The sequence below is a fragment of the Mustelus asterias genome, chromosome 20 (genome assembly GCF_964213995.1).
Source record: "Mustelus asterias chromosome 20, sMusAst1.hap1.1, whole genome shotgun sequence".
Classification (NCBI taxonomy): Eukaryota; Metazoa; Chordata; class Chondrichthyes; order Carcharhiniformes; family Triakidae; genus Mustelus; species Mustelus asterias.
The window spans coordinates 76,487,997-76,510,893 of record NC_135820.1 but is presented as its reverse complement, the minus strand read 5'-3'; the positions used below and the strand labels follow the sequence as shown (position 1 = coordinate 76,510,893).

Below are 22,897 nucleotides of genomic sequence, written 5' to 3'. Positions count from 1 at the left end.
TGGACCCTTTCCAAGGTCAGCACATCCTTCCTTAGATACGGGGCCCAAAACTGCTCACAATACTCATAATGGTGTCTGACCAGAGCCTTATACAGCCTCAGAAGTACATCCCTGCTCTTGTATTCACAAGCATTCACATCACATCAGATTCGGATTATTAAACTCAACATCAAACCATAACCACTGCCCCAGCCATAAGAATGAAAAACACCACAGAACAAGTTTAGGCTAATTAACAAGTCAACCCTGGCTCAATGGGTAGCACTCTCGCCTGAGTCAGAAGGTTGTTGGTTCAAGTCACACTCCAGGGAATTTAGCCTCAAAGTCGAAGCATGCACTCCCATTGCCAGTACTGAAGGAGTGTGCTGCACTGTCGAAGATGCCATCTTTCAGATGAGATGTTAAACGGCGATCCTGTCTACTGCCGCAGGAAGACATAAATGTTCCCATGACACTATTTTAAATGATGTGGAGATGCCGGCGTTGGACTGGGGTAAACACAGTAAGAAGTTTAACAACACCAGGTTAAAGTCCAACAGGTTTATTTGGTAGCAAATAAACCTGTTGGACTTTAACCTGGTGTTGTTAAACTTCTTACTATTTTAAATAGCAGGGGAGTTCTCCCCATTGTTTTGGTCAATATTAATCCCTCAATTAAAACCTAAAATCAGAGTATCTGGCTCATTGTATACACATTGGCTGCTGCATGTCCTACATTACAATAGTGGCTACACTTGACTCGAAAGACACTTTGGGATGTCTTGCGGTCATAAAAGGCGCTATATAAATGAACAATCTGTCTCTTTTTGTTTTAAATTCAAAGACTATCTGAAGTAAGAGAGAGAGAAATGGCACACTTATAGCAAGATTTTTCCCACTTGCATTGGTGTTAAGGAGGATTGTTTTGGGTGGGAAGGGATTGGAAGAGTGAAGTTGGCGAGATGAAGCTGTGAAATGGGCTTTATTCTGTAGCTAACCCTAAAAGGCCTGGGAATCCTGACCAACATGGCTACGCTGTTCCATTTTCCCAGCAGAAACATTGCCATTACAACTTTCCACTCTCACATTCATTAGTACAAACCAAAATACCCATTTGCTGTACTTCAGAGGCCCTGTGAATCCCATGGCTTCTATTAGTTTGGTCAAGGGACCCAGTTCTTTCTCAACAGGCTGAGCTGTATCTTTCACATTAGAAACCTGTTAATAAAAACAAGAACAAAATGTCAGTCACAAAACAGCAGAGAATCAATGATTTTACAAAGACTACAATCAAATTCTAGAGTATACAGCAGAGGCAACTTGAAATCATGTGAACCTTTAATGTAGAGCATTACTCCAAAAAAAAAACCACCAAGCCAAATAAGGAAATAAAAGGACAGGCAACCAAAAGCTTGGTCAAAGTAGTAGGTTCCAGGAAATGTAGAGAAAGGAGAGATTTTGGGAGGTAATTCCTGAGTTTAGATAGGGGCTGGGCATAGAACATTACAGCGCAGTACAGGCCCTTCGGCCCTCGATGTTGCGCCGACCTGTGAAACCAATCTAAAGCCCATCTAACCTACACTATTCTAATATCATCCATAAGTTTATCCAATAACCATTTAAATGCCCTTCATGTTGGCGAGTCCACTACTGTTGCAGGCAGGGCATTCCACGTCCTTACTACTCTGAGTAACGAACCTACCGCTGACATCTGTCCTATATCTATCGCCCCTCAATTTAAAGCTATGTCCCCTTGTGTTAGCCATCACCATCCGAGGAAAAAGGCTCTCACTGTCCACCCTATCTAATCCTCTGATCATCTTATATGCCTCTATTAAGTCGCCTCTTCTCTCTAACGAAAACAGCCTCAAGTCCTTCAGCCTTTCCTCATAAGACCTTCCCACCATACCAGGCAACATCCTGGTAAATCTCCTCTGCACCCTTTCCAATGCTTCCATATCCTTCCTATAATGCGGCAACCAGAACTGTACGCAATACTCCAAGTGCGGCCGCACCAGAGTTTTGTACAGCTGCAACATGACCTCATGGCTCCGAAACTCAATCCCTCTACCAATAAAAGCTAACACACCGTACGCCTTCTTAACAACCCTATCAACCTGGGTGCCAACTTTCAGGGATCTAAGCACATGGACACCGAGATCTCTCTGCTCATCCACACTATCAAGTATCTTACCATTAGCCCAGTACTCTGTATTCCTGTTACTCCTTGCAAAGTGAATCACCTCACACTTTTCCGCATTAAACTCCATTTGCCACCTCTCAGCCCAGCTCTGCAGCTTACCTATGTCCCTCTGTAACCTTGCAACATCCTTCCGCACTGTCCACAACTCCACCGACTTTAGTATCATCCACAAATTTACTAACCCATCCTTCTACGCCCTCATCCAGGTCATTTATAAAAATGACAAACAGCAGTGGCCCCAAAACAGATCCTTGTGGTACACCACTAGTAACTGAACTCCAGGATGAACATTTCCCATCAACCACCACCCTCTGTCTTCTTACAGCTAGCCAATTTCTGATCCAAACCGCTAAATCACCCTCAATCCCATGCCTCCGTATCTTCTGCAATAGCTTACCGTGGGGAACCTTATCAAACGCTTTACTGAAATCCATATACACCACATCAACTGCTTTACCCTTATCCACCTCTTTGGTCACCTTCTCAAAGAACTCAATAAGGTTTGTGAGGCACGACCTACCCTTCACAAAACCGTGTTGACTATCCCTAATCAAATTATTCCTTTCTCGATGATCATAAATCCTATTTCTTACAATCCTTTCCAAAACTTTGCCCACAACAGAAGTAAGGCTCACTGGTCTATAATGACCAGGGTTGTCTCTACTCCCCTTCTTGAACAAGGGGACAACATTTGCTATCCTCCAGTCAAAAACAAGGCTGCTAATGATGCAGTAATGAAAATTGGGGGTGTGTAAGAGGATGGGATTGGGGGGAAACGAAGATCTAGAAGGCTGTGGGAGGTTACAGAGATGAGAAGAAACACGGTCATGGAGGGACTTGAAAACAAGGTAGCAAATTTTAAAATGGAGGTATTGTCGGACTGGGGGCAATGTTGGTAAGCGAGCAGAGGGGGGGGTGATGGGTGAACATGACATTGGTGCAAATTCCCTGGGAAGATCAATGAAGTGGATTACAGAACAGGGAAATAGTACCAGAAGTGCATACGTTCATAGAATCTCTACAGTGCTGGATGCCACCATTTGGCCCGAGTCCGCATTAAATCTCCAACGAGGCATCCTACCCAGGCCCTAACCCCGTAACCCCACGTATTTACCCACTAATCCTGCATGATGACACAGTGGTTAGCACTGCTGCCACACAGCTCCAAGGACCTGGGTTCGATTTACAGCTTGGGTCACTGTCTGTGTCGAGTTTGCATGTTCTCCCCATGTTTGCGTGGGTTTCCTCCGGGTGCTCCAGTTTCCTCCCACAGTCCAAAGATGTGCGGGTTAGGTGCATTGGCCACGTTAAATTGCCCGTGTGTCCGAGGATGCATTGGTTAGAGGGATTAGCGGGGTAAATATGTGATGTTGCTGGGATGGGGCCTATTTGGGATAACATGTTGTTGTTACAGACTCGATGGGCCGAATAGCCTCCTTCTGCATGGTAGGGTTTCTATGATTTCTATAATGTAATCCCCCTAAACTACACATTTTGGGACACTAATTTGACATGCTTAATCCCCCTGATCTACACGTCTTTGGACTGTGGAAGGAAACCAGAGCACTCGGAAGAGAGCGTGCAAATCCACAAAGCCACCCAAGGCCGGAATCGAACCCAGGTCCCTGGCACTGTGAGGCAGCAGTGCTAAGCGCTGTACCACTATGCTGCCCAGATTCCAGTGTGGAGCTAATAACACACTGCAGCTATAATGAGCAGAATGGCCATCTTCTGTGCTGAAATTTCAGAGATTCCATCAAGTTCCAATTAAAATATTAGCCCTGCATTTGGAAGGCTCCTGTCTTGAATATAACCATGGCTTTTATGTTAACCTTGCTAAATTATTTCAGGTGGTGGAAACTTTAATTGCACAGGTATTCAGCAGTAAGATTCCAAACAGCCTAAAGCAGGCATGGAGCAAATGCCAGTTCTAACCAACAATCTGCCACAACTGAAACTCCAATCTCAACCATGTAGACAGACATACAGCAAATTAAGCCACAAGTTGTTTTTCTTAAACCCAACTTCAGTCCCTTGGCCTGTTTGGTTACAGATTAAGGATTTTGATGGTTCAGGCTAATTTGTGAAGGATTCAAACCACTTTCTGCTTGGTTAGCCATGAAACATTCTCAGGACAGTACAATGCTGATTTCTCTTTAGATCAGTCACTATGGTGGAGGCATTCAATCATTTTCCCCCTTTCAAATAGGCAGAGATTTCTATTAACAGTTAACACAAATCCAAAATGAAAACAGATAGATTGGCACCATGAGTTCCAAAAGAGGAGCCACACTGGGCTCAAAACATCAACTCTATTTCTCTCTCCGCGGATGCTGCCAGATCTGCTGAGCTTTTCCAGCACTTTGGCTTTTATTTCAGATTTCCAGCATCCACATTAGCACAATGAATAGTTTCAGTGTGAACATGTTTGCCCCAGAGGTGAGGGGAGGGTGATGGAGATAGCGGAGATATGGAGGCTGCATCAGATGGTGTGTGTGGTTTTGTATATGGAGGACATTTATCCATTTCTGAGACCCACCTTTGGTGTGACGTGAACTGCTCGACATGGGGGTACCGGTCTGAGTGAAGTATGCAGCAGCCCGGTGCATGAGGTAAGCCCATAAGCCCTGGAAACATGGGCTCCAATCACTGCACTTCGCCACACAGAACGGATCTGAAAAGGAAAAAAGACATTTCAGATCCAGTTTGTACGCAAATACAAAAAATCCAAACCTTCTGCTTTGCAGATCCATGGAAACAAAAAGATAATGGACCCCTCTCTAGTCACCTGCCGTGTCTTTAGCCATGGTCTTAAAGCAGGAATATTGAAAATTGGTTTAACCAAACAGGGAAAGTAGTGTGGTTAAGAAGCACAGTCTTTTCCAGAATTGGACCAAGCGAAGATCATCCCCGTGCTGTGAAGTGAGTTTATCTTTGAGAACATGGGAAATATCTCCCCGGTGAGTCTGCTCCACCAATCACACCATCATTGTTGATCATCTGTCTCATCCTCATTTTCCCTCCAAATCTTTTGATTTCTCGAACGATCAAGAATTTCACTATCTCTGTCTTAAATATATTCAACAATGGAGCATCCACAACATACTGGCGTAGAAAATTCCCAAAATTCCCAACACTTTGAGTGAAGAAATTTCTCAACTCAGTCATAAGTGATCGACAATCAACTCTTTACCCTGAGAATTTTTAAAAACTCATTTACGGCGGGTGTCTCTCGCTGGCTAGGCCTGCATTTATTGCCCTTCAGAAGGTGGTGGTGAGCTGCCTTCTGGAACAGCTGCAGTCTCTGAGATGGAGGTACACCCACAGTGCTGTTAAGGAGGGAGTTCCAGGACTATGCCCACCTTATAGGTTCACCACCTAACTGAAACAATCTCCTTGTCTATCCTGTCAAGCCCCTTCAGATTCTTATATGTTTTGACGAGGTCATCTTGCATTCTTCGCAACTCTGGAGAGCATAAGGCCAATGTACTCAGCCTGTTATGGCACAAACCTCTTATCCCAGGAACCAATCTAATCAAGCTTAGCTGTACTGCCTCCACGACAACCACATCCTTTAGGTAAAAACTGAGCATAGTTTCCAGGAGTGGTCTCATTAGAACCCATACAATTGAAGAAATACTTCCTTGTTCTCGTACTCTAACCCCCTTGCAATAAAAGCAGCAGCGGTATTGCCGTACCTGCAATCCAACTTCTTGATCACCAGTCACCACCTGAAAGTGGGAACACCACCTGGAAGTTCCCCTCCAAGCCGGTCACCATCCTGACTTGGAAATATATCACCGTTCCTTCACTGTCACTGGATCAAAATCCTGGAATTGCCTCCCTAACAGCACTGTGGGTGTACCTACACCACATGGACTGCAGCGGTTCAAGAAAGCAACTCATCATCACCTTCTCAAGGGCAATTCAGGATGGGCAATAAATGCTGGCCTAGCCAGTGACACAGACACCCCTTGAATGAATAAAAAAGTCAATGCGGTGTTATAGGTGTGGTTCTGAAGTGTTCAATACAAAGTTTCAAAAACAACTATCCAACGAAGTTGCACTCCTTTGTGCCAATTTGCATTAAATGCTTTAAGCTGTGTGTGGCTAATGCATTTCTAGTTATGAAGCCATATATCGCATATATTTTTACTCTGAAAAACAAAGTGTTTACAAAAGCACCAAAAAAGGGTTTAAGTTTAGTGGACTAAAACTGTTTGTTTCATTGCTGTGGCAACACAAAAGCAGCCATTCTAAAGCAAGCCAAAATGAAGAAAACACTCATACAAACATTACACCACCAATGGCAACAAGGAAATGCCACCTTAAACCAATCCCATCATATTCTAATCGGAAACAATGGAAAAGGGGAATCAGACAAACCTTCATTCCCAACTGCAATCCCAGTGTATTAGAAGGTGGAGAAACATTCACCCTCTCTCTTAATTCACATTTCCTGCAGGTGAACCAACACTCAATCCCGGAATAAAGCGAATGGGAAGGCAAGGCCATGTCCAGGGACTTTTAAAGGTATGAATGTGAAGCCTCGCAATCTAATTATGTTCTGTATTATAGGCTCAAGATAAGATGTTAAACATAAATAGTGCCAAACTTCCCACCAGCCAGATTATTGCTGGCATGGATTGTGCTAATGATTTGCAATGCTCTGCCTGGAAAGGTGCAGGAAGTAGGTTCAACAATAAATCTGAAAGTGAAATTGGATAAATATTTGAAGAGAAAACATTTGCAGGGATATGGGGAGGCGGATTAATTGGCTAGCTCTATCACAGAGCCTGGCACAGGCACGATGGCTCAAACGGCCACCTTGTGCACTGTATAATTTGACCTGAAATCTATGTCTTCTTGTTCTGGAACCATCAGCCACCAGAAAGCTGTCTATTTCTACCTGCCACCCAGATCACATCATCAATTCCACTGATAGCTTAGAGTTATCTAACATTACAACAGTGACTGCACTTCAGAAATACTTCAGGGCAGTAAAGCACTTTGGACTGTCCTGAGGCTGTGAGAGGTGCTATATAAATGCAAGTTTTGAGATTGTTAGACTAAAGTTGATGACTGATAGCCTAGAAATTATACTTAATGATAAACTCTGTCATGTTGGTATCTGACAATGATCCATTCAGTCTGATGATAAAATCCAACAATATAGCAGAGACTGCAAGAGAGGGGATCAGAGAGGGGGAGGGGGGAGCATCGGTATGATCCAATTAGTTCCGGCTACACTGAGCTTTTTGAAGCATTACATTTGAATTGTTGCGATTGGTCTCTTAATTCTACATTAACCGCAGGCAACAATCCCTCTAATTATTATCCACTGAAAAAGAGGCAACCTCGTAAATAGGACCTGAGCCATTTGCTCACTGTGCAAAGCTTGATGCTGAAATAAGGAGCAAAGCCATCTGTGGGATAACGGCTACCTGATCAGATCACTCACTGTATATCACACAAACTCATGAATCGGCCCTGAAAGGTGCCCAGACAACCTCCGATTCCCGAGCCGATTATCAGCCTGTTAAACCATGTTATGAACGCTCCTGCTGTGACCAGCAGGTACTGATCCAGAAGCAGAGATGCTACCACTGTGCCACAGGACTTCCATGTCAACGCCTTGATCAGAGTAGACCTGCCCACTTTGAATTTAACTGAAAGCTTAGCAGTTAACTGCTCGCTGCTGAATCCTCCATGGCAATGCCTCTACCAGAGTCCACCTACCAACCAATCAGCACTCTCTTCTCATGCAGTGTAAATAGTTGCTCACTTTATAATTGGTATCTTTGCATATCTGTCCAAATGAGTGCAAGCTGAAAAGCTTTGACAGAAAATCTTTTTCAACAATACTCAAGTTCTGTACCACTAAATGGCTATTTTGTATCCACTGATTTCCCCAGGCTACTTACCAACTATGGCCAAGAGGGTAGCAAAGCTATTCCCAGTGTTCTCCCAATGCTGAGCTCGGACCAACTACAAGTACATTGGGGAGCATCTCTCCTTCCCCTGCGAAACATCAGATCTTCTCTCTAACCAGCTCTGTTGTTGACTGTGTCAACGGTCTGTGTTCTCAACCCTGCGTTCTATCATGAGGTTACTGGAATCCTTTGCTGATGCCAGAACTACCTGCCTACAAACATGATGTGGAGATGCCGGCGTTGGACTGGGGTAAACACAGTAAGAGTTTTAACAACACCAGGTTAAAGTCCAACAGGTTTATTTGGTAGCAAATGCCATTAGCTTTCAGAGCGCTGCTCCTTCGTCAGATGGAGTGGAAATCTGCTCTCAAACAGGGCATACAGAGACACAAAATCAAGTTACAGAATACTGATTAGAATGCGAATCTCTACAGCCAACCAGGTCTTAAAGATACAGACAATGTGAGTGGAGGGAGCATTAAGCACAGATAGCCAAGTTCCGCACACATGAGGATGGCCTAAACCGGGATGTTGGGTTTATGTCACACCATCAGTAACCCCCACAACTTGATTCCTGGACTTGCAGAATTTCACTGGCTGTCCTGTCTGGAGACGATACACATCTCTTTAATCTGTGCTTAATGCTCCCTCCACTTACATTGTCTGTATCTTTAAGACCTGGTTGGCTGTAGAGATTCGCATTCTAATCAGTATTCTGTAACTTGATTTTGTGTCTCTGTGCCCTGTTTGAGAGCAGATTTCCACTCCATCTAATGAAGGAGCAGCGCTCCAAATGCTAATGGCATTTGCTACCAAATAAACCTGTTGGACTTTAACCTGGTGTTGTTAAAACTCTTATGTGCCTACAAACATGCATGATATTGAAAGCAGGTCTCACAGTGCTGTCCAATCCCACTGTGAAACACCACCTTCTCCATTCTCCCTCCATCCAGCTGTATCAACCAGAGTCAAACTGGACCAGAGACTAAAATACTCAATTACTATAAAGCCAGCGGCCTCGCTTAGCGATAATAGTAACCCCTTCATATTAAACAGGATAATTTTACAACTTACCTATTTTCACAAGAAAAGTGGCAGAATTCTGGAAATATTATCCCACCGGCTTCAGTAAAAAAAACACTGGATCTCAAAATGGGAATGTTATCCATTCAGTTGTCGTAAATCTTGGTTCCCTGCATATCTTTAGAATTCCCAAAAATCAAGATCTGATCACACAGTAACTTCAGTGTTTTCAACCAGTATCATTTCCAGTTCTGCTGCTAAATGTCATCGGCAAGGCTCTTATTTTACTGGGACCAGTATCTGCACATATTTAAAAACTAGAGAGTAGGAAGGATATGCAAAACCACAGTTTAAGGGAGCAATTCCAGCAACATCTCGAAATCGCTCCAATGTCACTCCCTACCCTCCTATTGCTCATTCCAACCACTCTCAGCTCAACATATCTCTGCCATGAGTTTCGAACTCTCTGTGCATTCCCCTCTCAAAGTAAGGGAGACCTGGCTCCACTCACCTGATGAAGGAGCAGCGCTCCAAAAGCTCGTAATTCCAAATAAACTTGTTGGACTTTAACCTGGTGTTGAGAGACTTCTTAAAGTAAGGGAGAGACGTTGAGATCTAATTTAAAAGTTGCCATGCAACAAAAACTTATTATGATGAGCTTGAACCAAATGCAGTTTTAAAATTAAAAACCTCCAGCAAATGTTGCCGAGTAATGCCAGCAAATAAAAAACTGGCTGGGAACAGCGTGTGACTTGCATTTGATATAGCGCCTCAGCACATCAGTCAAACATCTGTAAGCATTTTGAACCCACTTTTTGGATGAGATGTTGAACAGAGGCTCTGACTACCCTATCAGTCAAATGTAAAAGATCCCATGGTGCTATCTGAAAAAGAGCAAGATTTCCTGGAGTCCGGGCCAAGATTTACCCCTCAACCAAGATCTGGTCATCACCAATTTGCTGTGTGTGGGATCTTGCTGTGCACAAACTGGTTACCATGTTTGCTCCGTTACACCGCTTCAAAATTCATTCATTGGCGGAGATTGTGAAAGGATGCTAAAGCACATGCAAGCTTTTTTGGTGTACAAGGAACCATTTTTAGACTGCACTGGTTTATGCAGGCAAACCCAACAGCAGGATATCCTTGCTACCTGTTTCTGCGACCTTCGGTTGGAGGAGGTATGTTGGTCCAAACACCAGAACTCCCTCTTTTCCAGGGATATTTTCGCACCCATCTGAAGCAGGCAGACAGAACGGGATTCAAAATGTCAGCACCTCCAAAGCACGTGACCCTCCTGCATATTGTGGAGTGTCAGCGTCAATTGCGTGCTTGGGGTGGAAGTTGAAATGCAGAACTCTCTTGACTCATGGGTGGAAGTAATGCCAAAGGGACCCAACTGCCCAAATTACTGAGCGTGAGACGAATATCAGTAGAGGCAGAATTCACCAGTAGAGGAATGTTACCTCTGGTGCTACGTGTCAACTTAACTACCTCAAGATAAGTTACTCCTCCCTGGTCCCCGCTCCTAGCCCATTATTTATTTTTGACTGGGACACTCAATGACTGACAGTCAGTGCCACATCTGTTCAGACTGAAATCCTTCTCAAAAGCTCAAAGAGGGTAAATATACAAAAAAGAAGCACGCATCCTGTGTGTGTATGTGTGTATCAATGACATGTGGGAATTGTTTCTGGCTCTCTTTCCCCTGCATGCCCCCCACCCGAAGCATTAGCTCCCTTAAACCCGGCAAAAGAACCAGAGGCAAAATCAGGAGAAACGCTTTTACACAGCAAGTTGTGATCTGGAATGTGATGCCCGAGAGGGTGTTGGAAGCAGATTCAGTAGGAACTTTCCAAAGCGAATTGACGGGGAAGATTCTGCAGGGCTATGGAGAAAGAGCAGGGAAGTGGGATTAATTAGCTCGCTCTTTCAAAGAGCCGGAACTAGCAGAATGGCCAAGTAGCCTCTTTCTGAGCATGCTGAACAAGAGTTTGAAGCGTGGTTAAAGAGATCAGCTTGCTCAAGAAAGCCGAGTGCTTAATAACCGAACGGCATAGTTAACTCCCAACATCTACTTTACCGTTGATTCACCAGAATTACACTTTTGGCGCAGATTGTTGAATTTTGAAGGCAAGCTACATAAATGTAGCTTTCTTGCACTGAGTACAGAAGATTAGGGGGCATCAGATCAAGCTGCTTAAAATATTAAATGGATGATGCAGCTAGAAAGAAAGAATTTCCTCTGGTGGAGGAAATCAGGAACAAGGCATAATCTTCAAATTAGAGCCAGGCCAATTAGGAGGAAAATTACTAAGCGCTCACTGGTACAAGAGGTAGTGGAAATTTGGAATCGTCCCCGGAAGTTTGTGATACTAGGGAGAGGGTTTGAGTGCTCAAGAACCAAATTGTTAGATTTCTCTTGGATTAGGTTATCAAGGGATGCAGAGCTAAGGCGGGTAAATAGGGTTGAGGTACAGACCGCTCACATGCTAACAACGGCAGGGAAGGCTCAAGGAGAGGAATAACCTCTTCCTAATTCTATGTTGAACAGTACTGCTCAGTCAAGTGCTTTGAAGAGCTAGTTTCATCAGCTGCCACCTTCTCAACAGCCCGAGCAAATCAATATGCTGGTTTTATTCAGAAAAAAATTCAGTCTTTGATATTGTAAGGAGCGAAAGAAAATCACGGGCGTGGTTTTGAGAATACACCACACGCGTGTGTGGAGTACTATCAATTACACGCCTGTAAACACCAATAGGTGCCCTACATTGTTTTAAATGCCCATTCCAGATACAATCCAAGGCAAAATATTCAATGTAAATGCATTGCTGGCTGTTTTACTCATTCAGAATTAATGAATGAAAATGTCAGTTACGGTGTGTTTTTGACGAAATGCAGCATTAACACTGCCTGCACCTAAATGATGCACTACACAGGGGCCTGTAAATGACTGACACTTCAAGGACAACATTTTTAATTTGATTTGATTTATTATTGTCAAATGTAGTAATATACAGTGAAAAGTATTGTTTCTTGTGTGCTACACAAAGCATACCGTTCATAGAGAAGGAAAGGAGAAGGTGCAGAATGTAGTGTTACAGTCACAGCTAGGGTGGAGAGAAAGATCAACTTAATGCAAGGTAGGTCCATTCAAAAGTCTGATGGCAGACGGGAAGAAGCTGTTCTTGAGTCGACTCGTACGCAACCTCAGTTTTTTGTATCTTTTTCCTGATGGAAGAAGGTGGAAGAGAGAATGCCCAGGGTGCATGGGATCCTTGATTATGCTGGCTGCTTTTCCAAAGCAGTGGGAATTGTAGACAGAATCAATGGATGGGAGGCTGGTTTGCGTGATGGATTGGGCGTCGTCTACTACCCTTTTAGTTTCTTGCCGTCTTGGACAGAGCAGGAGCCAGACCAAGCTGCGATACAACCAGAAAGAATGCTTTCCATGGTGCATCTGTAAAAGTTGGTGAGAGCCGTAGCTGACATGCCAAATTTCCTTAGCCTCCTGAGAAAGTATCAGCTGCCCTTGTTGTTTTGCATTGTGTCTGTACTGGCAAAATGGTCATTGCAGCTATTGGAAAGTTTTCAGAATGGAGAATTCTTTACCCAGCATTCAGGGCAGCAGAGAAAGTGCTCTATCCCCTGGGTCAGAGCAGCACCATGATTAAATTCCAGAGATGCAGCAGTTTCTCTGCCGCTGTGCAGGCTGGGTAAAGAGTCCCCCATTCCATATGATCTGTTCCTGTCACAAAAAGCTGTTGCTGTAGTGTGCTGACTGGTACACACTGACATCACAGGAATCAGCCGGGCACAGAAGAAGCAAGCAGCAAGAGGGAAGTATCAGCTTTGCAACAAACCGTGTCTCCTATGTTTAGATTTGTAAAAGGGCTTAGTGCATTCAAGGTTGTATGTAGTTTGTAACTTGCGAGTGTCCATAGTTACCGAGTGCCTCTTGTATACTTTCCCATGCAAGTTGTTTAGATTGTTCAATTCTAAATGCCTCTTCTTTGGGAGTGCCCATTTACAGAGGGCTCACATTAGTGCACCTCCCGCAGCGTTTAGTGATGGCTCATACCCACTGCGGCTGGTTAGGACTTCAATCCAGTGAAGGAGCTGATGTCATGGCTTAAGCAGTGCTGTGGCAGCTGGCTCTCTTTCTCCTGAATGGAGGACTGAGGCCTGGCTGGCTGGGTGCCATTAACGCAGCTGTGTGCCTTTGTGCTTTGTGCGTCCGCCTGTGACGGATCATTTGTTTTTTTGTGAAACATGAATCATAAATCAAGAAATTCAGTAATTTAGTTTAGATAGATGCAATGACGTTTACCGAATGTGATACGATAACCAATGTGGAAATAGAAAATAACTAGCTTTAAAAAGAAAATCAGAAAATTACTTGTTTGGATACAGAAGGCAACTAGTTAAAAAACAAGTAGCCAATGAGTAATCAGACACAAACGTTTAACACATTTTCCAAAATAATGGGGACGATACTCAAATCTCAGTTTCCATCCGCCAGCAGCAAGTGACTTGATCAGTTATAGAGAGACTGGAGAAGCTGATACTGTTCTTCTTCGAGCAGAGATGCTTCAGGGGAAAAGTTGTAGGTGTTTAAAATCATGAAGGATGCTTTCAGAATAAATAAGCAGAAACTGTTTCCACTGGTCGAATAGTCTGCACCTGACCTACCTGTTCCCATTTACTGACACACGGCCCATAGCCCTGAATGTTATGACGTGCTCATTCAAGTATTTTTGGTAAACGGGATCAAAGGTTATGGGGAGAAAGCAGGATTAGGCTATCGAGTTGGATGATCAGCCATGATTGTGATGAATGGCAGGGCAGGTTTGAAGGGCTGAATGGCCTCCTCCTGCTCCTATCTTCTATGTTTTTAAAGGATGTGAGGCAACCCACCTCCACCACCCTCCCAGGCAGTGCATTTCAGACCGTCATCACCCTCTAGGTAAAAAGCTTTTCCGTCACATCCCCCCTGAACCTCCTGCCCCTCACTTTGAACTTGTGTCTCCCTTGTGACTGATCCTTCAACTAAGGGGAACAGCTGCTCCCTATCCACTCTGTCCATGTCCGCTGTCCTCACACTTTTCAGGGTGAAATTCCATCTCCGCTCATCTACCCATTTGATCATCTTGGCTGTATCTTCCTGTAGCCCAAGACACTCCGCCTCACTGTTAACCATCCAGCCAATCTTTGTGTCATCCGCAAACTTACTAATCTTATACCCCCGCAGAGTCACCTATGTCGTTTATATAAATGATGAATAATAGGGACCCAACACAGATCCCTGTGGTACGCCACTGGACACTGGCTTCCAGTCACTAAAGCAGCCTTCTGTCATCACCCTCGGTCTCCTACAACTGAACCAATTTTGAATCCACTTTATCAAATTACCCTGTATCCCATGTAAATTTACATGTGGGACTTTTGTTGAAATCCATAAAAACTATATCGACTGCACTATCCTCATCTACACACCTAGTCACCTTCTCAACAACATAACATTTGTGAGGCATGACCTCCCTCTGACGAAGTCATGCTGACTCTCCCTGATCGAACCTTGCCTCTCCAAGTGGAGATGGATTCTCTCTTTCAGAATTTTCTCCAATAGTCTGGTCTGTAGTTCCCTGGCTTATCTCTACAACCTTTCTTCAATAGCAGAACCACATTAGTGGTTCGCCAGTCGTCTGGCATCTCCCCCATGGCCAGAGAGGAATTAAAAACTTGGGTCAGACTGCCTGCAATCTCCTCCCTTGCATCCCACAAAAGTTTCAGACCTGGAAATTGAGCCTGCCAATATTGCCAATACTTTGTCACTCCTGATGTCAATTTGCTCAAGAACCCCGCAGTCTCTCTCCCCGAGTTCCATACCTTCATCCTCATTCTCTTGAGTGAAGATGAATTTGAAGTACTCACTCAACACTCTATCGAGGGCCTGTCGTTCCACCCAGAAATTGCCCCCTTGGTCCCTAAAGGGTCCTATTCCTTCCCTGGTTATCCTCTTTTCTATTTTTACCAGCTAGAGCTTTCTCATATCCCCTCTTTGCACTCCTAATTGCTTTCTTAAACTCCACCCTGCACTTTCTATACTCCACTCATGCCTCTGCTGATTTGTTCCCCTTGTAACTTCTCATCATATCATGAATCAATGGTTCACTGGGCTTGTTACTCCTTCCTATCACCCTGGAGGGAACATGCATCCTCCCAATTTTGTTTCTGATTGCCTCTGACTGCTCTTCTGTAGATTTCCCCACAAGTAGCTGCTCCCATTCTACCTCGGCCAGATCCTGCCTTATTTTACTAAAATCCACTCTCCCCAATCCAAAACTTTTTGTTTTGAAAATTCTCTATTTTCTTGTCCATAACAAGCTTAAATTGCGATCGCCATGACTAAAATGCTCCCCCACCACCACCTCAGTCACCTCTCCAGCTCCATTCCCCAGAATCAGGTCCAGAACTGTGCAATCCTTTGCTGAACCCTCAACATATTGACCTAAAGGTTCTCCTGTACACATTTCAAGATATCCACTCCATCCAAGCCCTTAACACTATGTCTATCCCAATTAATGTTGGGAGAGTTGAAATCACCTAATATAATTACTCTATTGTTATTGTTTTTAACATACCCCTGCGAATCATGCGCATATTTTCTCCCCAATCTCATAATGACTATCTGGGAGTCGATAATAAACAATGACTTACAATTTAATATCGTTTGAAACTACCCACTGGACTTGCACACCAATCAGCTGCTCCTGTGGCTCCCACATCACTTTCTGAACTGTGACTTTATCTCAGAACGCTGCTGTCTGGCCCTACACTACCGCCAATTTACCCTACCGCCGCCAAACAGGCAAGCGAATTATGCCTCAACTTACCTCTCTTTGGTACTCCCGAGCCTCGTGTTCTCCTCCCAGGTCAGAGCTTTGTCACTGCCGCCTCTCTCTTCCCTTTATTTCTTTATTGAAGACTCGCCTCTCTCTCTGCAGTCTTTATTGAAGACTCGCCTCTCTCTCTGCAGTCTTTATTGAGGTTTCGCCTCTCTCTCCATAGTCTTTTTTGAAAACTTGACTCTCTCTGCACTCTTCACTGAAGTCTCGCCGCTCTGTCCAGACTTTATTGAAGTCTTGCCTCTCTCTTCCCGTGTAAGGATATAGGAATATGAATGTTCTGAAGAGGACTCATCCAGACTCGAAACATTAGCTCTGTTCTCTCTCCACAGATGCTGTCAAACTTGCTGAGATTTTCTGATTGTTTCTGATTCCAGCATCTGCAGCATTTTGCTTTTATCTTTGGATTATAAATGGATTCACTTTCAAAAAGCTGGTGCAGAATCATTAGGCCAAATGGTCGCCTCTGTGCTGCGTTAAACTACCATTCAGAGAACACCTCAGTACATCTTTCAAGGCATTTCACACAAAAATGAATCACTTCAAAATATAGGCATGCAGTTGCTTTGTAGTCAGCAGGTGGTTTCCATGTTTGACGCTCTGAGTCCAGAGTCAGTGTTGAGGCCTTTGAGGGCAACTCCTTCCTGACTGTATTCCCCTGTGCTGTCGCCACCTCTGCTGGTGGGACAGCACATATCCAGGGTTGGTGGTGGCTGGGTCATTGTAAGCGTGACTCAGAGTATGATTATGTCAGGCTGTTGCATGACTCGTTTTTGAGACAGTTCTCTCAGTTTAGGCACATGCCCCCAGGAGACTTTGTGGGGTTTGCCATTGTTGTTACTGTTGTTTTCATTGCCTAAGTCGATGTTCGATGGCCAGTCTGGTTTTATTCATTTTTGACTTCTTTGTAGCGGTTTGGGACAACTGAATGGCCACTTGCAAGGGTATTTAGGAGTTAACCACATTGCTGTAGGTCTGGAGTCACATAAACCAGACCAGGTAAGGATGGCAGATTTCCTTTCCTGAAGGACATTAGTGAATCTGATGGATTTTCATGACAGTCAATTAACTATCAGATTTCAATTCTAGATTTTGATTAATTAATTGAATTTAAATTCCACCAACTGTTGTGGTTGGATTTGAACCCATGTCTCCAGAGTATTACCCTGGATCTCTGAGTGACTAATCCAGTGACATGACCTCCGCATGACTGCCTCCTCTGAATCTCAATCAGCTTGAACTTTTAGCTTCCTGAGATGCACATAATTGGACTTAATCTGGATTAATCTTAGTGCGGTATTCGTCTGAATTAACCATTGTGAATTAACCGGGATGAAGGTGTCACAGAAAGTGTTCCCTTCTGACTATGCAACAAGATGATGTGTCTGCTATTGAACAGTATTAAATGTAACAGGAATATGCCTGGGAACATGTGTTGCATTAATTTGGCACATCACAGCCAATAGTTTAATGACAGCATGGACTTGCATCTGTATTGGGTTTATAATGTAGCAAAATGTTTTGCAGGGCATTATCAAACAAAATCTGACACCACACCACGAGATATTAGGGCAAAATATTAGGTTCAGGGAGCATCTCGAAGGAGGAGAGAGAGAGGCAGTGAAGTTTGGGAGGGAATTCCAGAGTTTGTGGTCTAAGCAGCTGAAGGCATGGCCCCTAGTAGTGGAGTGATTAAATCAAGGATGCAGAAGAGGCCAGAATTAGAGGAGCCTAGAGATTTTGGGGCTTTGTCGGGGCTGGAAGAGGTTTTAGAGATGGTCCGGCCCAGCATGTCCCCCACACTGCCACTAGCACCAATGTGGAGATGCCAGCGTCGGACTGGGGTAAACACAGTGAGAAGTTTAACAACAGCAGGTTAAAGTCCAACAGGTTTATTTGGTAGCAAAAGCCACACAAGCTTTCAGAGCTCCAAGCCCCTTCTTCAGGTGAGCTTAAAGACTTGATTAGTTGTAAGTATTCGCATTCCAACCATTATTCATGTAAATTGAGTCTCTGTCTTTATATGCCCTGTTTGTGAACAGAATTCCCACTCACCTGAAGAAGGGACTTGGAGCTCCGAAAGCTTGTGTGGCTTTTGCTACCAAATAAACCTGTTGGACTTTAACCTGGTGTTGTTAAACTTCTTACTAGCACCAAGCCAGGGGATCAACCCTGATTCAATGGAGAGTGCAGGAGGGCATGCCAGGAGCAGCACCAGGCATACCTAAAAATGAGGTATCAACCTGCTGAATATACAACGAAGGACTATTTGCACGTCAAACAGCAGAACAGCATGCGAAAGACAGACCTCAGCAACCTCACGTCCAACGGATCAGATCCAAGCTTTGCAGTCCTGCCACGTCCAGCTGTGAATGGTGGTGGGCAATTAAACAACTCACTGGAGGAGGAGGCTCCACAAATATCCCCATCCTCAATGATGGGGGAGCCCAGCACATCAGTGCAAAAGATAAGGCTGAGACATTTGCAACCATCTTCAACAAGAAGTGCCCAGTGTATGATCCATCTCGGCCTCCTCCGGAGATCTCCAGTCTCACAGATGTCAGTCTCCAACCAATTTGATTCACCATAGATGAGTGAATCAAGAAACAGTTGAAGGCATTGGGTACTGCACAGACTATGGGCCCAGACAACATTATGGCAAAAGCACTGAAGATTCCTTCTCTAAAACTAACTGTATCCCTTACCACACAATTCGAGTAGCTACAATACTGGTATTTCAGGAGAGTGATGGAATCCTCACCACTTGTTGGATGAGTGCAGCTCCAACAACACTCAAGGAGTTTGACACAATCGAGAGCAAAGCAGCCTGCTTGATTGGCGCCCCATTCACTATCGTAAGCATTCACTCCCTGTGCCACTGACGCACCGTGGCAGCGTGTGTATCATCAACAAGATGCACAGCAGCAAAAGTCTCCTTCAATAGTACATTCCAAACTCAGAGCCTCTGCCATCTAGAAGGTCAAAGACAGCGGGTACTCCCCTCCAAGCTGCACACCATCCTGACTTTGAAATACATTTCACTGTCACTGCGTTAAAATCCAGGGATTCCCTTCCGGACAGCACTGTGGGTGTAGCTACACCACAGGGACTGCAGCGGGTTCAAGAAGGAAACTCACCATCACCTTCTCAAGGGCAATTAAGGATGAATAATAAATACCAGCCTGGTGATGATTAATGGCGAATCACAGTTATACAAAATATTAAAAGATGCATAAAAGCAAATCAACTATTTCAAGATCTGTTATTCCAACAAGATGAATTTCAGTTGAATTCCCCACCCTGTTCCCTCCCAAAACCTTTAACCTCCCCCCTCTCCATCCCCACGCTACCCCCTCTCCATCCCCTCAACCCCTTCGCACACCCCCTCTCCATCCCCACACCCCCCTCCCCATCCCCACAACCCCCTTCCCCCCACCCCCCTCTCCATCCCCCACCCCCACGCCCCCTCTCCATCCCCCACCCCCACGCCCCCTCTCCATCCCCCACCCCCACGCCCCCTCTCCATCCCCCACCCCCACGCCCCCTCTCCATCCCCCACCCCCACGCCCCCTCTCCATCCCCCACCCCCACGCCCCCTCTCCATCCCCCACCCCCACGCCCCCTCTCCAACCCCCACCCCCACGCCCCTCTCCATCCCCCACCCCCACGCCCCCTCTCCATCCCCCACCCCCACGCCCCCTCTCCATCCCCCACCCCCACGCCCCCTCTCCATCCCCTCTCCATCCCCACCCCCACGCCCCCTCTCCATCCCCCACGCCCCCTCCCCTCTCCATCCCCCACCCCCACTCTCCATCCCCCACCCCACTCTCCATCCCCCACCCCCACGCCCCCTCTCCATCCCCCACCCCCACGCCCCCTCTCCATCCCCCACCCCCACGCCCCCTCTCCATCCCCCACCCCCACGCCCCATCTCCATCCCCCACCCCCACGCCCCCCTCTCCATCCCCCACCCCCACGCCCCCTCTCCATCCCCACCCCCACGCCCCCTCTCCATCCCCCACGCCCCCCCTCTCCATCCCCCACGCCCCCCCCCTCTCCATCCCCACGCCCCCCCCACCTCTCCATCCCCACGCCCCCCCCTCCATCCCCACGCCCCCCCCCTCCATCCCCACGCCCCCCCCTCTCCATCCCCCACCCCCTCTCCATCCCCCACGTCCCCACCCTCTCCATCCCCACGCCCCCCCTCTCCATCCCCACGCCCCCCCCTCTCCATCCCCACGCCCCACCCCTCTCCATCCCACCGCCCCCCCCTCTCCATCCCCACGCCCCCCCCCTCTCCATCCCCAGCCCCCCACCTCTCCATCCCCACGCCCCCTCCATCCCCACGCCCCCCCCTCCATCCCCACGCCCCCCCTCTCCATCCCCCACCCCCTCTCCATCCCCACGCCCCCCCCTCTCCATCCCCACGCCCCCCCTTCCATCCCCACGCCCCCCCCTCCATCCCCACGCCCCCCCCCTCCATCCCCACGCCCCCCCTCTCCATCCCCACCCCCTCTCCATCCCCACGCCCCCCCCCTCTCCATCCCCACGCCCCCCCCTCTCCATCCCCACGCCCCCCCCTCTCCATCCCCACGCCCCCCCCTCTCCTTCCCCACGCCCCCCCCTCTCCATCCCCACGCCCCCCCCCTCTCCATCCCCACGCCCCCCCCCCCTCTCCATCCCCACGCCCCCCCCCTCTCCATCCCCACGCCCCCCCCCCCCTCTCCATCCCCACGCCGCCCCCCCTCTCCTTCCCCACGCCCCCCCCCCCTCTCCCTTCCCACGCCCCCCCCCCTCTCCTTCCCCACGCCCCCCCCCTCTCCATCCCCACGCCCCCCCCCCTCTCCATCCCCACGCCCCCCCCCCCTCTCCATCCCCACGCCCCCCCCCCCTCTCCATCCCCACGCCCCCCCCCTCTCCATCCCCACGCCCCCCCCTCTCCATCCCCCACGCCCCCCCCCCCTCTCCATCCCACGCCCCCCCCCTCTCCATCCCCACGCCCCCCCCCTCTCCATCCCCACGCCCCCCCCCTCTCCATCCCCCCCTCTCCATCCCCACGCCCCCCCCCCCCTCTCCATCCCCCCCCTCTCCATCCCCACGCCCCCCCCTCTCCATCCCCACGCCCCCCCCCCCCTCTCCATCCCCACGCCCCCCCTCTCCATCCCCACGCCCCCCCCCCCCCCTCTCCATCCCCAGCCCGCCCCCCCTCCATCCCCACGCCCCCCCCTCTCCATCCCCACGCCCCCCCCCCCCTCTCCATCCCCACGCCCCCCCCCCTCCATCCCCACGCCCCCCCCTCCATCCCCACGCCCCCCCCCTCTCCATCCCCACGCCCCCCCCTCTCCATCCCCACGCCCCCCCCCCTCTCCATCCCCACGCCCCCCCCCCTCTCCATCCCCACGCGCCCCCCCCCCTCCATCCCCACGCGCCCCCCCCCCTCCATCCCCACGCCCCCCCCCCCTCTCCATCCCCACGCGCCCCCCCCCCTCTCCATCCCCACGCCCCCCCCCTCTCCCATCCCCACGCCCCCCCCCTCTCCATCCCCACGCCCCCCCCCCTCTCCATCCCCACGCCCCCCCCCCTCTCCATCCCCCCCCCCCCCTCTCCACCTCCCCCCCCCCCCCCTCTCCATCCCCACGCCCCCCTCTCCATCCCCACGCCCCCCCCCCCTCTCCATCCCCACGCCCCCCCCCCCTCTCCCATCCCCACGCCCCCCCCCCTCTCCATCCCCACGCCCCCCCCCTCTCCATCCCCACGCCCCCCCCCCTCTCCATCCCCACGCCCCCCCCTCTCCATCCCCACGCCCCCCCCGTCTCCATCCCCACGCCCCCCCCCTCTCCATCCCCCCCCCCCCTCTCCATCCACGCCCCCCCCCCCTCTCCATCCCCACCCCCTCTCATCCCCACGCCCCCCCCCTCTCCATCCCCACGCCCCCCCCCCTCTCCATCCCCACGCCCCCCCCCCTCTCCATCCCCACGCCCCCCCCCCTCTCCATCCCCACGCCCCCCCCCCCTCTCCATCCCCACGCCCCCCCCCCTCTCCATCCCCACGCCCCCCCCCTCTCCATCCCCACGCCCCCCCCCCTCTCCATCCCCACGCCCCCCCCCTCTCCATCCCCACGCCCCCCCCCTCTCCATCCCCACGCCCCCCCCCCTCTCCATCCCCACGCCCCCCCCCCTCTCCATCCCCACGCCCCCCCCCCTCTCCATCCCCCACGCCCCCCCCCTCTCCATCCCCACGCCCCCCCCTCTCCATCCCCACGCCCCCCCCCTCTCCATCCCCACGCCCCCCCCCCTCTCCATCCCCACGCCCCCCCCCTCTCCATCCCCACGCCCCCCCCCCTCTCCATCCCCACGCCCCCCCCCCTCTCCATCCCCACGCCCCCCCCCTCTCCATCCCCACGCCCCCCCCCCTCTCCATCCCCACGCCCCCCCCCTCTCCATCCCCACGCCCCCCCCCCTCTCCATCCCCACGCCCCCCCCTCTCCATCCCCACGCCCCCCCCTCTCCATCCCCCACGCCCCCCCCTCTCCATCCCCACGCCCCCCCCCCCCTCTCCATCCCCACGCCCCCCCCCCTCTCCATCCCCACGCCCCCCCCCTCTCCATCCCCACGCCCCCACCCCTCTCCATCCCCACGCCCCCCCCCTCTCCATCCCCACACCTCACCCTCTGTGGCCTCTACCCGCCCCCATTCTAACCGACTCTGACTCTCGCCATCTCCTCCCTTCCCCCCGCCCCCCCCTTTCTCTGTCCAACCTTCCCCTCAAACCACCTCCCCTCCCCTTCACTCACCAAGGACAGGCTACTCATCCCCCGCTGATCTATTGCTGACCTTCTCTATTTCCGGCTCCCT

General features: G+C 49.2%; 1 protein-coding gene across 1 annotated transcript in view; it reads right to left on the bottom strand.

Annotated features, from left to right (window-relative positions):
* Positions 1-22,897, bottom strand: part of uqcc1 (ubiquinol-cytochrome c reductase complex assembly factor 1) — a 107,589-nt gene extending 84,692 nt beyond the window's left edge. The window contains exons 1-3 of the mRNA XM_078236885.1: positions 22,837-22,897; positions 4,722-4,856; positions 1,090-1,197 (exon numbers count right to left, since the gene is read on the bottom strand). Coding sequence (XP_078093011.1) covers positions 1,090-1,197; positions 4,722-4,856; positions 22,837-22,854 — 261 coding nt within the window. The 5' untranslated portion in view covers positions 22,855-22,897. The remainder of the gene's footprint in view (positions 1-1,089; positions 1,198-4,721; positions 4,857-22,836) is intronic.